A 16,630-nucleotide genomic window follows, 5' to 3' on the forward strand; every position below is an offset into this window, starting at 1 on the left:
TGCACTAACTACAGCCAGCTGCCTGAAATTTCCTTAAGAGAAGATTAATAGGTGTGGTGGGACTATGCTGGGCGGCTATTCCAGCACAGTCCTACCATACCCCCAGCAAAAGACAATGCTTTGTCTCTGGTGTGGATGGTTTACACCACTGTGTGGTGGTGGTGTGTGGGCAGTGTGCACTGACAAAAATTACTGCGTTCAGTACTTTTATTCAATGCAGTGCAGTCACTGCATGGAAATTTATGAAATGTCACTATGTGACAGTTCAACAAAGTTTGTATAAAAAAAAAGTGAAAAGTGGTATGTGCCGAGATCGGAGCATCAGCACTGCCTTCACCGCAATCCATGCACATCAGCCATTGTGTTTCAATCTATTGGCTGGTGTGAATGTACCAGTAACAGTTTTGTGCACTGTATTCACAAATTAGTTAACTGTATATAAACTGCATATATAACTGTATATTTAGGTTTTTTGACTTTCACTGCAATAAGAGCATACAGGTTTACAGATATTAGCAAAATATAAAATGAATTGGAAGAAATGCATGATATTTGTGTGGCTTATTTATCTAGTTCATAAGCACTAATAGCATGTACAGTACAGTTATTAGGATTCACACCTAATAACAGTGAATGAAGTTGTTGTTACTCTTTGACTGACTGTTAAAGCTGTACAAGTATATTAAGAATATTAAATGTATTTCTTCTTCCCAGATCCCATTTAACTAAGCATTGCAGAATATGCCACTGTTCTGGAAACTGTTTCAGAGTTCACAATGTATCATTTTTAAAGATTTAGCTTAGGCTCCTTTCATATGGGCGATCTGATCGGGTCTGCCTGTCAGTTTTTCTGGCTGACCTGATCGGAAGGTCTATCCCTTTAGACAGGTGGCACTTGCCTACCTCCGGTTAAAAATTCGAAGGGGGTCCACCCTCTTCCGTTTAGGTGGATCTGATCAGAATGTAGTCGGGTATAAATGGACTGAGGAGCCTGTTTAATCCTGGCTGCCTGCTCTGCTCTGATCAGCAGGGGATCTGTGAGCTGATCCCCTGCGGATCACAAGGGAATCCACTCCATGGGAAAGGGGTATTACCAAAATGGGTGAATAACTGTTTACAAAGTGTATCAATGAAGTGCCACAGATGCCCATTAGTTTAATGATGTATTGTAAAGGCCATGTCTATATCAATGCTTGAATTTCCCACAGCTGATTCACTTAGGACACTTTGGATGGAAGTACTTTTCAGAATATACTAGATTCCTGTGTGCTCAAATCCAGTTATTATGTGAATTTGAACTGCTTGTAAGACAATGTATTGAGTAAATTACTGTTTAGGACTGTTTTGTATTTTAGTTCCATATGTTTGCTTTTGTTTTGTTTATTGCATCTATTACGTTAAAGGTTTTAAGCACATTTCCCTGCGTCTAAAGTTAATCTGTCCCTCTGTTTATGCTTTTTTGGTGTCTTTAATACCATCTAAATCAGTGACCAGGAACAAGGGATTTCATACTCCATTGACTAAATGCTTGTTCCTTGTCAGTGTCTTCAGAAAGTACTGAACACGGAGACAGCCAGTCAGTTGGCATTTGCCAGAGAAGGTTATCAATGGCAGCCTCTATTTCTGTAATTTTCTGCTTATACGATCGGATTATCCTTCTCCATGAAGGGTATAGAAGGTGTACTCTATTGTATTCAGCAATGATGGATATTATTTGAGACACTACCATTATTACAAACTCAGCTGAAATATATTGTGTAAGTCAAGTAAGTTAAGATTTCAACTTTCACTTTTTAGTGCAAGTTAGGAAATGAAAACATCATTGGGGAAGATACTAGATTGGGAAGACCATGTGTACCACATTCTGCTACTGATGAGCAGGACGGGAAATGTTAAGGTAGATTTAGACTTGCGTCTAATTCTGCCTTTCTTCTGTGGCATGATCCACATTCAGATCGCACTTCAGAGACAACTGACCGGCAGTGGGAAAGTTACACGGAGCCTTTTAACCTACGTTTTAACCCCATTTTTAACAAACATACCGCAACCTTGCACCCAGCTGTGGGGTATTTGTAGCACTTCCCCGTTTGTATGCACGTGCCACGTTTGGCGGGCTTGCCATCCGCTGATCACTACATGTTGGGTAGACTATGCTGCGAGTGTGAAGCATCAAAATCTCAGCATGTAAACACCACCGTCCGCTGCCTATTGCAGCTTAAAGGGGGGGGGGGATTGGTGGGCAACACCCCTCAACTACATCTAAATTAAGCCTTACACAATAGTATATATTATTTTGATACATCGGGGTTGATTTTCCAATGGCAACAGACTATTCGCTTTGCAAGGGAATTTTCAATTTGCAAAGAATACTTAATCTCATGCAAGGAAAAAAATTTAATTTTGGTTGCACATACTTGGATGATAACAATCAGCAGAGCTTCACCTCATTCCATACACTAAGGGAACATTCCCTGGCAAAAAGAACAGCCTATTTGCCTTTAGAAGGTCAACCTAAATGTATCTAATCTTGTATACTTTAATAAAACTGCATCCAGTTTACAGTCTAGTATAGTGTGTTTTTATATCTTGATAGGCACAGGTTCAAAACTAAATAAAAATCCTGTTTTGCATGCATTGGAAGAATACAAATGTGCTATGTGACACCATGTCATTTTGAGGCATTTATTTCAGGAACTCCAGAGAGACATAGAGAAGCACAGTACCGGAGTTGCATCGGTTCTAAATCTCTGTGAAGTACTTCTGCATGACTGCGATGCTTGTGCCAATGACAGCGAATGTGATTCCATTCAGCAGGCCACCCGCAGTCTTGACCGCAGGTGGAGGAACATCTGTGCCATGTCTATGGAGAGGAGACTCAAGTAAGTTTTTAAACATGTGGGTCCAGGGCAAAACAGGTTAGGAAATCATGGTGTAATTTAAACACAAATATGCTCCTTCTCTTTACCAAAATACTAACCAGTTGCTCCGACAATTAGTTACAGTTGTCATAGAAGTAAAATAAAAATTGAGCTATCCTAGATTGTAATAGATTGCCAACCAAATTTTATTTTCATTACTATTTTTTATTTTATTTTTTTAATTAAAAGTGCATTGAAGGCTAGGAAGTAACTTCTGCAATGTTTATTTATTTTTTTGCTGCCTGTGCCCTGGTCAGGAAATTTTTCTTGAGACCTAAATAGGAAGTCAACAGGTAATCCCCAGTTAGGCTGGATTCACACCTATGCATTTTTAGTGCTTTTTGCATTTTGCAGATTTGCACTGCAGTCCATTTAACATGGTTTCCTATGGAACACGTTCTGTAGTGCAAATCTGCAAAATGCAAAAAGCACTAAAACTGCATAGGTGTGACTCCAGCCTTAATATGGGGAATTCCATCTTTGACAAGTGTCACCAAAAACGAATGTTGCATGGGAATATACCTCCTCTATTGCTGTTCTGGTTGAAAATATTTTCATATTTCATCACTATTCATGGTGATAATTTTTGGTCACTGTGGCAAATAGCGAGGGTGAATCTCCATAATGAGGAACAGGCAATGATTAAACCTGACAAAGGTTCTATAAGGGTCCTTTCACACGGGGCGGATCAGTGCTGATCCGCCCCGTGGATATCCACTTGCTCAGCGGGGATCACCGGAGCGATCTCCGCTGAGCAGGAAGATGACAGGTCCGTCTCTGCACACTGCGCAGGGACAGACCTGTCACAGCGTCGCTCTCCCCTATGGTAGATCGCGTGACGATGGACCGCAGTGTCTGTCATCACCCGATCTGATGACGGATGGAAAAATAGCTTTTTCCTCCGTCACACTTTTTCGGATCGGAGCGGGTCGGATGTCAGCGGACTTGTCACCGATGACATCCGACGCTCCATAGACCTCTATGGAGCATCCGTTCAGGTCCGCCTGAAAAACTGACAGGCGGATCTGAATGGATCGTCCGCGTGAAAGGGGCCTTACTCGCACATTGCATAAAACTAGAGAAAAGATTTTGGCTGGAAGGTTTCTTCAAGCATACTGTTCACCAAGCAGTGAACACTAAAATGTAGTTTACAACATAAATGAGTAGCAGACCAGAACGTGCTCCAACATAGAACTTCCAAAAGCCACCATCACGATAAGTTAAAATTAAAATTTGGAATACTGTAGCTATTATAAATGTTAAAATATATGGAGAAAAAAATGGACTTTTCAGGCACATGTACAAAAATGTAACAATCTCTTTATTTATTCATATCAAAAAATACATTGATTACAAAGACACAAACCAGTTAAAAAAAAAAATATATGTTCAACAGGCCCATGAGTTAATCCTATTACACAGCATTATATCATCATTTTCCTTGTAGCTATTATAAAGATAGATGTGAAGAAACTTGCATAGGGTTAAGATATGGAATTTAGCTGTATCTAAACATAAAGCTTATTAATTCTGGTGAATGCTGAGCCAAATGTAGGCCAAAGGTAACAATGAGTAAAAAATGTGTAAACATGTCAGCCGCTCAGATCAGTTCATACTGTAACTATCAAAGGAAAGGTACACATGGGTAGGGCGATACACTAAACAATACATCTTCCAGCGCTCGGTCTAATTAGCAAAAAACCTTAAACGAAATTAAATTTTTTCAGATGGATTTTGTCCGATACTGGTGTTGCATACACACGTTCGGACAAAGTTGTCGGAAAAATCCAATCGTTCGGAACGTGATGACGTTATTTAGTTAAAACGCCACTATGTTCAAGCTAGTAGCCAATAGCTTTGGTCTCCTAATTTAATCTGAGCATGCGTGGCACTTTGTCCGATCCGAATTCTCTACAAACGATCGGACAAAGTCCGATCAGATCATGTTGTCGTAAAATTTTATATCCAGCTCTCAAATTTTGTTGGTCGGACATTCCGACGGAAAAAGTCAGATGGAGCCCACACACGGTCAGATTATCCGACAACATGGTCCGATCCGACATTTTCCGTCGGAATTTCCGACTGTGTGTACAAGGGCTAACACAAAGTTTTTTGCTACACGCATTTGTATTTATATGTGAAAGCCACACTGCTGTGGTTCAGGCCACTTACCTGCATGCTTGTTTTATTGGGATGAGCCACTGTGTCCATTCTGCTTCCTAATAGACTTCATTAGACTGCTGGCATGCAGCACCTGGAGTCTAGACAAGCTACAATAAATGGTCAGTTCATGGTATATGGGCCTCATCACCTTTGTGAAAAAGGCCTAAACCAAAAAACAGTAGTCACCCCCATCAATTTATAACTAGCAAAGTAAAGGTGCATATGGGTGGAGAAATAGCCTAAGCAGTATAAAATCCCTAGTATTCAATCCAACTAGTCAGTACAGAATACTTGAAGTGTTACTAAACCTACAACAGTAAAAAAAGTACTGTATATGTAGTAAAGCATGCTTGTTATACTTACTGTGTAACCTAAGGGGTTAATCCTCTGCATTGCATAAAAAGACTGTTTGATCCTGTGTTCTCTGATCCTCCCCTTCTTCCACTGTCCCTAATCCATTTTCTGATAAGACAGAGCCTTTGGAGTCACATGCTCAGTTTAGTGTGTATTTCTAGAGTTGTTGTTTTTTCTAGGGAGCGTGCATGTGATCACCACAGGGGCAATCAGCGCTATCCAGACAGAGGGTCAGGGGTTATGTAACCTCATAGGACAGTCAGAGTAGAATGAAAGATCCTCTTACAAGCTTTAACCAGACACTGATATAGGTCACAAGACTGCTATATACCGTTGATGAGAAAAAGCATTTAGCAGTTTACATTTACTAAAATAATTTTATGACAATGTCCTGTGTAGTGTGGGAGACCTGATATAGTATGCAAGGTCCTGGGTTTAGTAACACTTTAAGGGATTCTAACATTTAGATTAAAACAATTTCACTCTGGGTGACCTCAGCGGCTTTCAGCTAGTCTGGATTTCTGGTGTGTTGCGGCACAATTAATACGGCTCCAAGGTAAGCCAGCTGTCACTTTATTCATTACTATACGTGTGTCCTAGTTTGGGAACATGCATTCATACCTGTCTCATTCATTCAGCATGTTCTACCAGCTCCAGCATGTTTACAATGTTCCTTTGTTCAGTCCTTACTGCAGAGGTTCAACTAGAAAGCAACTGGTTTGATCCAGCAGAAGCAGTTGCACATCGATCAAGTTTAAATGTCATGACCTGGCTAGTCGCCATCGTTTTTTTTTTTTAATGCCACAGCTGTTGCTTGTAAATCATTCAGTAGCAGAGACCAGTTATCACTAGGCAATGTAGGGTATTGGCCTCTAGTACAGGTTAAGCAATGTGTTGTAATAAAAGGTGTTTGCCTCTACTTCTAGGATCGAAGAAACATGGCGCCTTTGGCAGAAATTTCTGGAGGACTTTTCTCGCTTTGAAGACTGGCTGAAAATTTCAGAACATACAGCTGCCTTACCCAGTTCTTCTTGTGTGCTTTATACAGTGGCAAAGGAAGAACTGAAAAAATTTGAGGTTATTTGAAAACGTATTTCTATTTTATATAAGATGCACGTGTTTGATTAAAAAATGCCATAATTAAAAGATTAGGATTCAGATAAAAAGCCATCCATACCAAGTGGATATACTATATATATATATATATATATATATATATATATATATATATATCCATATCTATAGATCTATAGATATAGATCTATATATATATCTATCTATCTATATATAGATAGATAGATAGATAGATAGATAGATAGATAGATAGATCTATATATATATATATATATATATATATATATATATATATATATATATATATATATATAACTTTAATTTCTCATTTACAAACGTTTTTTTTTCTATTGCAAAATAATGTAAACTGTAAAAATAATGTAAATGCCATAATTAGAAGATTAGTATTCAGATAAAAAGCCATCCGTGCCAAGTGAATATATTATATATATAGATATACATCTATATCTATAGATAAGATATAGATCTATATATCTATATATGTGTGTATATATATATATATATATATATATATATATATATATATATATATATATGTATGTTATTTTCACCATGAGTTTGACCGTGATCATGATTCTGGAAATTAACTTTAATTTCTAATTTACAAATATTTCTTTTTCTATTGCAAATTAATGTAAACTGCCCAAATAATTTTGAACTAACATATACAATCTTTCACCATGACTTTGACCATGAATCTGGAAATTAACTTTAATTTCTAATTTACAAACATTTTTGTTCTATTGCAAAATAATGTAAACTGCCCAAATAATTTTGACCAGACACACATTCTCTAAAATTTAATGATGTGGCCTACCACGCACTAACTAAACTGTCCCAGCACAAGTCAGATGGCAATGAGGAAACGCTAAAATTTGTGCCAGCATAGTTCTAATTAAATAGTACTGTAGGTCTCGTCTCAGCAAATGTCTATAAATAAAGTATATCACTTCATGTGAATGGGAAATAACACCTTCATATCTCGCTTGACACTTTGCTTCCCCTTGCACTGCCGATGTGCCTGCATGTCTCATGACATAAAGGTATTATTTCAAATTGTAAGATTAGATTGTAAACCTTTAAATGCTTTTTTCATTAAAATAATAAGCATACCATACTTACCTGCTCTGTGTTAATGGTTTTGCACAGAGCAGCCCTGATGTCCTCTTCTAGGGTATTCTGTTGGCCCTCCTGGCTCCTCCTCTCTGCCAAGTGCCCTTTTATGAAGCCATTTCCTATTGGGGCCCTCATGTGTGCTCGATCCTAAGCTGACCTGTTCATGTCTATTCAGATACACAGCACGGCTTGGCCCCCCATCCTTCCACTCTCTGCAGGTTTTGTCCAACAGCAGCAGGAGCCAATGGTTCCTGCTGCTCTCAGCCAAGCCTATGAGATGGGGAGAACGGAGAACACCTGCTGCACATGTGCACAGCGCTGGATCAAGATCAAGCTCAGGTGAGTGTTTAGGTGGGGCTACTTTAAAAAAAAAATTATCTTAATGTAGAAAATGCATTAAAGCGGGAGTCCACCGGGACTCCGCGTTTTTTTTTTTTTTTTTAAAAGCCAGCAGCTACAAATACTGCAGCTGCTGACTTTTAAAATAGTGACACTTACCTGTCCAGCGCGCCCGCGATGTCGGCACCCGAAGCCGATCTCTAGGTCGCCTGACGGGTCCTGCCGCCGCCATCTTGGGTATGGGAATCAGGAAATGGAGCCTTTCGGCTTCATTTCCCGGTTCCCTACTGCGCATGCGCGAATCGCGCTGCGCAATAAGGACGCTCCCCGCTGCCTCTGGGATCTGTGTGTTTCCCAGCAGGCAGCGGGGCACTTGCGGGAAGGGGCGGGCACTTGCGGAAAGGGGCGTAAGTTACGCCCCTTTCCGCAGAGAGCTATCCCGGAAGTGGGTGCAGTTACCTGGATTATCCAGGTAACTGCACCCCCCTCCCCCCTGAAAGGTGCCGATTGTGGCACCGGAGGGGGGGAGGGTTCCGATGAGCGGAAGGTCCACTTTAGAGTGGACCTCCGCTTTAAGGTAAAAAAAATAAAAAATTAGCATTACAACCACTTTAACTTGTGGAGAAAAATAACCTACTGTATTTGTGTACATATGAACACAAATGGTTTATTCCATCACACAGGAATTTTGTTCAGTCAGAACTTTAAAAATTATTTAAGAAAATGAATAAAAAAAAGAAGAGATAAACCTACTGCCTGTGCTGATCCCTTGAAATGATGATGAACGTTTTAAAACTATTAATATATTTAAAGTATATGTAGGTTTTTTTTTATTAATCTGGCCATACACCATTAGTTTTTTTATTTTGTTTATTTATTTTTCAGATTCCTCCATCTACACAAATGAGAACGATGGAGGAATCCCACCCCTGCACTAGAAAATTGCATTCTGGCAGTTGCACCGAATACACCGATGAGCGGCTGCAGCTAATTGGTTACAGCTGCTGTTTACATTTTTTTTTTGCAGTATACCCCTTTAACTCTGTTGAGCAGGGATCACTGCACACCGTTTGAGATTTAGCCAGTCCCTGATAAATCATTCACATTTAATGTGTGTGGCCAGCTTTAGCTTTGGAAAGAAAGAGAACAGAGTTAGAACCCCTGTCAGGTTTTGCTTTTACCAGGGGTTCCATTTGAGAGGTCATCCTGTCCCAGAGACATATTTTTTACCAGACAGGAAATGTAGAAAACTCAGATAACAATAACAATCCGACAGAAGTTCTAGCATTCCCCTGCTTAACTAAAACTTTTTTACTTTTGTCTGTGTTGCTGATGGAAAGTTTCCTTCTTTTCCTGTAGAGTGCAAAGGTGTCGCAGGGACTGTGTGTAAGGGGAAATCTCTCTAACGATGCCCCAGACAACAGAAAAATTCTGACAGGGGTCTGAATCCTTCTAACCCTATCCAAAACTAAAAGCCACTTTACCTTCTGATGTCCAAAAATTTGGCCAATTACGACCAATTGTCTGATTGGCTGGAAATATTTATTTTTCTAAGTGATATCAGCCAATCAAAAAAAATATATATCACACAAAAATATCAAGCGATGCGTAATTAGCTTATAGTTGTAGTTAAATAACATGTAGTTAAAATAAATATTAGATCCAATCAATGTTGGTTAAGATTAAGTGCCACATCCCTGAAGTAAGACCGATATCAAAGTTACACTATAGTATTGGCGTGGGACTTTTAAGGCCCAGCATACTTTTTGTTATTAAAATATATTTTGTTTAATTCAAAGGTGTCTAAAAGAGATACATCAATACGATTTCCAAATCACATTACAAAATACATCATAATAAAATACAAAAATATAAAAAAGGTCAGTGTTAGTACTGCAGTATATTTGCATATAATAGTCTTTGCAGCTCAAGGCGTTTCTGAGACATTGTCCTCTTCGTCAGGAGATACCGATATACACTTTATATAATAAGGCCATCTAGACAAAATAACAATTTATCAGTGATCACAGTTTCAGAAGTTGCTTAGTAGTTCTATCACTGCCCATTGCATTAAGATTCTCCCACACAAAGGGAAAAGGAAAAAGGGTGCAAGGGGGAGGGGGAAGGGGAGAGGAAGGGGAAAAAAGGGAGAGAGACAGAAGGGATCTAAGGAGGTAAGCCCCCCAAGGGTCCTGGAGACATACAGATTCCCATAAGTTCCACATCCACCCCCCCTATATCCCTCTATCAAGGCATATATATAAAGTTGCAAAAGCCAATGTCATTCAGAAGGAGATCTATGCATCCAAAAATTGAGAATTATTTGTTGTTTTTTTTTGGTTACCCTGTTTCTATGGCGATTTTTTGTATCCCATATTCATACTTACCTAGGTGGATGCAGCTGCATCTGTCCCCCCGCTGCCTCTTCACAGAGAACCGAGCCACCAAATACCGCCAATGGCTCGGTTCTCTCACCTTCCCAAGCAGAGAGCTGCTATCTGTCATTCAGCAGCTCTCCTGCTTTGCTCTTCCACGCTCATTGGCGAGCCGTGGAGGGACGGGAAGTGGCCGCCTCAGAGGCTCCCTGAGAGGCTGAGACACCTATCAGCCCAGGCACCTGGCAGATCCAGACTTCCAGAGTCAGGATGATGCTGGGCCTGGACTGATTCCAGTGACATCAGCAGAGAGCGGACTTTAGACCGATCTCTGCTGAAAACGGGTCATCGTACTCCTGTGATCCATAGGAGAATGAACTCAGGCTGGACTTCTCCTTTAAGCTGTTATTTGTCCTGGTAAGGTGATATTCATACAGTCCCAAATAAAGAATATTACATTTCTTTAAAAAGTCGGTATATATAATATAACTTGGAAAGGAAGTTTGTTCTTCCAAATAGCTGGAAATCAATTAAAGGAAATATAATAAAATAGAAAGTTTTAGTATAATTATCTTGTGGATAGTATATCATAGCATATCTTGTGGTATGACTGTAGATTACATAAATATTATGTAAATACATATTCAATTTAAATAAATGGTAAATCCCCGCAGTACTATATTTGTCCTATATCAAATAAATCAACCTTGGTACAGCATTAGGAAGAGTTCCGTTTTAGCGATAGTGTGAGAAATACGTAATATTTAGATGTGGCGTAGTAAAAGGATTTTATCACTGATACAAATTTGTGACTTACATTTGTTTTGAATAATTTGGAAACTGTCACACAGAGAATGGAACCAAACAAAGTTGTGACAGTCTGTAACTGAAAGAAAGCAAACTTCCATATGTGTGACTGTCTAATGGCCATCAGTGTCTGTGATACGAGTCATTGAATATGCAGCATCACAGCTGTCAGTACCGTCCCCAGCTGTCCTCCATACATGCACCTGTTGGCTTCTCATACTTCCCCCCTACTGCAATAACAGCTGAGATGAAGGGTACAAATTTGTTTTCACTCAAAGTCATTATAGATGTAATATAGATAAGTCAATACTTGTCTTTTTATTAGATACTGATGTATAAAACGTGTAATGGCTCAGTCATTGATACAGATATTTCTTGAAAGGACTTAGATAATCGGAGATCTTGCAATTCTAATAATAAAATACACAAAAAGGGGAATTGGTAAAGAGTGTCTATGCCACGTCTTAGTACTACTGTACGTTGTGCCTCTACACAACAAATGTTGGTGCAGGCAAAACAGTTACGTCAGTTTGGGGTGGGGCGACCACCAGGTGCCGAGGTGCTCTGATCCAGGAATATCCATACGGAGGAGGAGGTAGCAGCAGCAAACCGTGCTGCTAGACAGCATACAGAGACAGGCATTATGCTTGACTCTGTATACTAGGGATGAGCCAAACACACCCCCCCCCCCCCAGCTCGGTCCGTACCAGAACATGCGAACAAGCAAAAAATTTGTGCAAACATGCGAATGCTGTTAAAGTCTACGGGGCACGAAATCTCAAACGTGCTCATTTTAAAGGCTTATATGCAAGTTATTGCCATAAAATGTTTATGGGGACCCGGGTACTGCCCCGGGGGACATGTATCAAAAAAAGTTTTAAAAACAACCGTTTTTTTCCAAGAGCAGTGATTTTAAGAATGCTTAAAGTGAAATAATAAAAATGAAATATCCCTTTAAATATCATGCTTGGGGGGTCCCCTTAGTCTGCCTGTTATGTAGCGCATGTGTCTGATGTGTTTAACAGTCACACAGCAAAATTACATTTGTAAAGGAAAAAATTTCATTTAACTCTCCTAGCGATATTCCCGAGTGTGACTCTGGGTTAAATTTCAGTACATTAATGGTAACCCGAGCTCAGGATTGCATTGCAGAATCCTGGTGCAGTAAAGTAACCTTGTCACCAGGATCCTGCGATGCCCCCCACCCCCACCTCCGCCAGATCATCTGTCCGATGTCCTGTGTGTCGTGCTCCTTTCCCTGCGAGCATTGTGACGCATGGGGGCGGAGCCTATGGCAAATTCAAAAAGTACACAAAACATAACACATACAGTACACTGTAATCTTACAGATTACATTACTGTATGAATTCATTTCACATCCCTTTTGTCCCTAATGCTTTGTCAAGTGCCCTACATGCAGTTTTATATTATATATGGCTCTTTCTGCCTGGAACCTTACATAGTTGGTGAGGTTGAAAAAAGACACAAGTCCATCAAGTCCAACCTATGTGTGTGATTTATAAGTCAGTGTTACATTGTATATCCCTGTATGTTGCAGTCGTTCAGGTGCTTATCTAATCGTTTTTTGAAACTATGGATACCCCCTGCAGAGACCACCTCCTGTGGAAGGGAACTCCACATCCTGGTCGCTCTTACACAGGGGTCTCCAAACTATGACCCTCCAGTTGTTCAGGAACTACAATTCCCATCATGCCTAGTCATGTCTGTGAATGTCAAAGTTGTACAATGCCTCATGGGATGTGTAGTTCCGCAACAGCTGGAGGGCTGTAGTTTGGAGATCCCTGCTCTTACAGTAAAGAACCCCCTATGGATTTACACTGTTATACAAGCTGTAAACTCACTACTTTACATTGTAGCAAAGTGTAATTTCTTCAGTGTTGTCACATGAAATGATATACAAAAATATTTACAAAAATGTGAGGGGTGTATACACTTTTTGGCAAGCACATCACCAGCCTGCGGGTGGGTGCGTCTGTCTCTGCTCATGTCACTCATGACTCTGCAGCTTCCCCTCGAGGCTGATTTGGCAAGTTGCTCTCAGAGGAGGGAGTGGGGGGGGGGGGGGGTGGCTGCACTGACCATGAAAGATGTGGGAAAACTGTAGCACAGCTTTCCTGTATCTTTTGTATCTTGGAACGTAATGACAGGGCGTGCAAACTGCCTACACTAACACTAGTAAGCATTCGTGTTAGCGTGGTCAGTTTTCAACCATGAAGGGGGGAACTGGCAGGATCAACCAGGTAATTCAAAAGGAATGACAGCACAATGTATCCACCTTATATAAAAAGCACATATGCAATCGTTAAGAGTCTTGTTCGGTTCCTGCTGAATCAAATCACCAATGACACAATGATTTGCCTCTCTTCTAACAGATTGGCATGTAAAGCTTTATATGTAGATAGCTCAATCCTGCAGGGTTGTCTGTGCTCTCTTCTGCTACTCCTTTGCTGCACATACGTCCCCCATAACACTCTTAAAGAAACAGAATGCACTCCAGCAGTGCAATTCCATAAAATCAAGTAGGTTTATTAAATGAGGGGAAATTCACTCACAAAGGTAAGTGAATAAGAAAATGGTAATGAAGGTAAATGGGAAGCAAACAAGGTATAAAGCAGCACAGGCTTCATTGTAAGTCATTGCCAACCCACAGCCATCGGGCCAGTATTAAACAACTCTTGCTGTCTGGTCATGCCACCATGTGTTTTGTCATATCAGACTTTATCAAGGGGGCGACTTAGCGGGAGGGACCTCCAGCTTTTATCGCTACACATATTACCCTTACTATACAACAATCGGAAATTGATTCCAAGCGCACTGCGAATGGGGAATTCTTAAATAAACAAACAGAGAGTCTCATAAAATTATTCAACCTCAAATAAAAGTATTCCACAACTCATAATCACCAATGAATACCAGGTTACTCAGTAGATCAACTCTATAATGTACAATTTCTCAATCAATTGACCCCCATTCTCCACAAGATTTACAATAATTACAATATAAAAATAATACAAACACTCTATCATATAGAATTACTGTGTATTCAAGAAACTATAACAACTGATCTTGGTTAGACTTACAACAACCTTTGTTTCTTTGACTTTAATTCTTACAAATATCGAGCAACTTGTCTCCAGATTTTATTATGTAGTTTATTTTTGAGACCAATTAAATGTTTTAGTTAAGAAGTGCATTTATTAATAGGAACAAAGCTTATTTTATGACAGGAAAGAGAATACATTTGCTTTGGCCAACTCCTTAGTGTCCCACAGAACAAGATGTTATCTTTGGTCAATATTATTTCCCTGACTTTAATTTGGATTTGATGCTTTCTTTTCCTGTGCCAAGCAGCACTAAGGTTGTCCCCCACTTTCTTTTTTTGTTAATGCTGAGCTTAAGAAGCCACAAATCATTTTCTTCCATATACCCAAAAATGTTCCAACACTCATATCATCTCCTATTTTTTTTTTACAATATAGGGAAGTGATATATTGTGTATACTAGCGTCTCACTATTTCATTTAAATGTATCTATATTTTAGGCTTTCCAAAGACAAGTTCATGAGAGCCTTACTCAGCTGGAACTCATAAACAAACAGTATCGCCGCCTGGCTCGGGAGAACCGCACTGATTCAGCATGTAAACTAAAGCAAATGGTCCATGAAGGAAACCAACGGTGGGATAACCTGCAAAAAAGAGTTACGTCTATTCTCAGGAGGCTAAAGGTTCGTTTTATTAAATTCTCTCTTTGAGTTAATAAAGGGTAAAAAGAGACGGTCACATTAAAGAAAACAAAAAACATCTATACAATGCAGACAGTCTGAGGTGCTTCCCGGCCCCCCTGCTTTACCTAAATACCAGACCATTCTGATAGCCAAAGCTCCACACTTCCTAGTAGTTTACTGTGAAACCCAGCTCAGGACTGCAAATCAATGTGATTCAAATACACTTTATTAATGTAACATTCATTATACATCTATTTTGTTCTTGTGAATAACATTTTTGAAATGCAAGGAAGCATAGAGCTTGGACGTGTATCACCATCAAAGAATGCCATAAGAATACCAGCATTATGCACTCTGAATTTTAAACACTGAATTATATTGAGTAAATAGAGACTTTTTTTACATTTTTCTTTTAACTTAAATTATTTATTCATTCTGGACAAATAAATCATTTGAGTTATCTCTTTCGTTTCTGATTCACTTAATTACAGCATTTTATTGGCCAACGAGAAGAATTTGAGACTGCACGAGACAGCATCTTGGTTTGGCTTACCGAAATGGACCTTCAGTTAACAAACATTGAACATTTCTCTGAGTGTGATGTTCAGGCAAAAATCAAACAGCTTAAGGTGAGCCATTGTTTTTCAGTGTGAAAGACAGGAAGGAAATTCTAGTTAATTAGAAACCTACTTATACTATAATTACCAGCTTAAGGGACTCTGCCTAGCATTGGTAAGCTTTGAAGAGGATAAAAATTGACCTAAATAAGAAATGCCGTCTAGAAATATATCGTCAGTAAATATTAAAATGAGCAAACTTTATATTCTAATCTAAAGCATATAAATCAGACATGTATTTTGCCTGTTCTTGCCTTTCTACCTCTCTATTCAGCCTTGGTGAGTTAAGAAAGATAGCCTTGTGTCATCCCAATTTGGAACTTCAGTTATGGCACGTACACACAGTCGGAATTTTGGACAGCAAAAGACAGATGAGAGCTTTTCGTCAGAAAATGCGACCGTGTGTATGCTCCATCGGAAGTTTGCTGGCCAAATTTCCGCCAGCAAAAGATTGAGAGCAGGTTAAATTTTTCAGACGGAAAAAGTTTCTATCTGATAGTGTGTATGCAATTCCAACGTACAAAAACACTGCTCAGATTCAACTACGAGATGGAAGCTATTAGCTACTGGGTATTGAACTTACTTTTTCTAGTACCGTCGTACGTGTTGTTGGCGGTCAGAATTTGGTGTGACTGTCTCTATGCAAGGCAGCTTCAGCAGAATTCCGTTGGAATTCTGTCGGGAAAACCATCAGAGCTTCCAAAATTCTGATCATGTGTACGCGGAATTAGAGTTTACAAGGTTATTTTCTCACCATTTCCATATGACAATGCTGAGCAATCACCAAGCACCAGCACTGTTATATGGAATTAATATGGATCTCCATACCCAAAAGTAACAGGTATTTCCTTGACTTTCAATGGCAGACAGAGAGGATGGGGAGCAAGCAAAAGGTATGTAGGTGTTGCTGGGGGCTTGTGCTCTAAAGTGAGTTTGCTGTAAAGCCCCCTCCAAAACTTACCTGAGCCTAATCTGTGCACAGCTGTAGCAGCTCTTCCCCTCCCTCCTCGCTCTGACAGGCACGACTGAGAGCTGCGGGAGCCATTGGCTATTTCTAATCTAAGTCAAAACCCGTGAGTAGAGAGTGGGGGACCTCAGAAG

The 16,630-nt window shown here is 39.7% G+C and overlaps 1 protein-coding gene across 16 annotated transcripts in view; it reads left to right on the forward strand.

The window, feature by feature from the left end:
• SYNE1 (spectrin repeat containing nuclear envelope protein 1) overlaps positions 1 to 16,630 on the forward strand; it is a 663,643-nt gene that overhangs the window by 605,061 nt on the left and 41,952 nt on the right. For all 16 annotated transcript variants that reach the window (XM_077486324.1, XM_077486337.1, XM_077486323.1 and 13 more), the window contains 4 exons: positions 2,692 to 2,879; positions 6,362 to 6,512; positions 14,730 to 14,912; positions 15,404 to 15,541. In XM_077486324.1, the coding sequence (XP_077342450.1) occupies positions 2,692 to 2,879; positions 6,362 to 6,512; positions 14,730 to 14,912; positions 15,404 to 15,541 (660 nt within the window). The remainder of the gene's footprint in view (positions 1 to 2,691; positions 2,880 to 6,361; positions 6,513 to 14,729; positions 14,913 to 15,403; positions 15,542 to 16,630) is intronic.

Source organism: Lithobates pipiens, unplaced genomic scaffold (genome assembly GCF_037356315.1).
Source record: "Lithobates pipiens isolate NorthernLeopardFrog02 unplaced genomic scaffold, aLitPip1_a1.2 Scaffold_18, whole genome shotgun sequence".
NCBI classification, from domain to species: domain Eukaryota; kingdom Metazoa; phylum Chordata; class Amphibia; order Anura; family Ranidae; genus Lithobates; species Lithobates pipiens.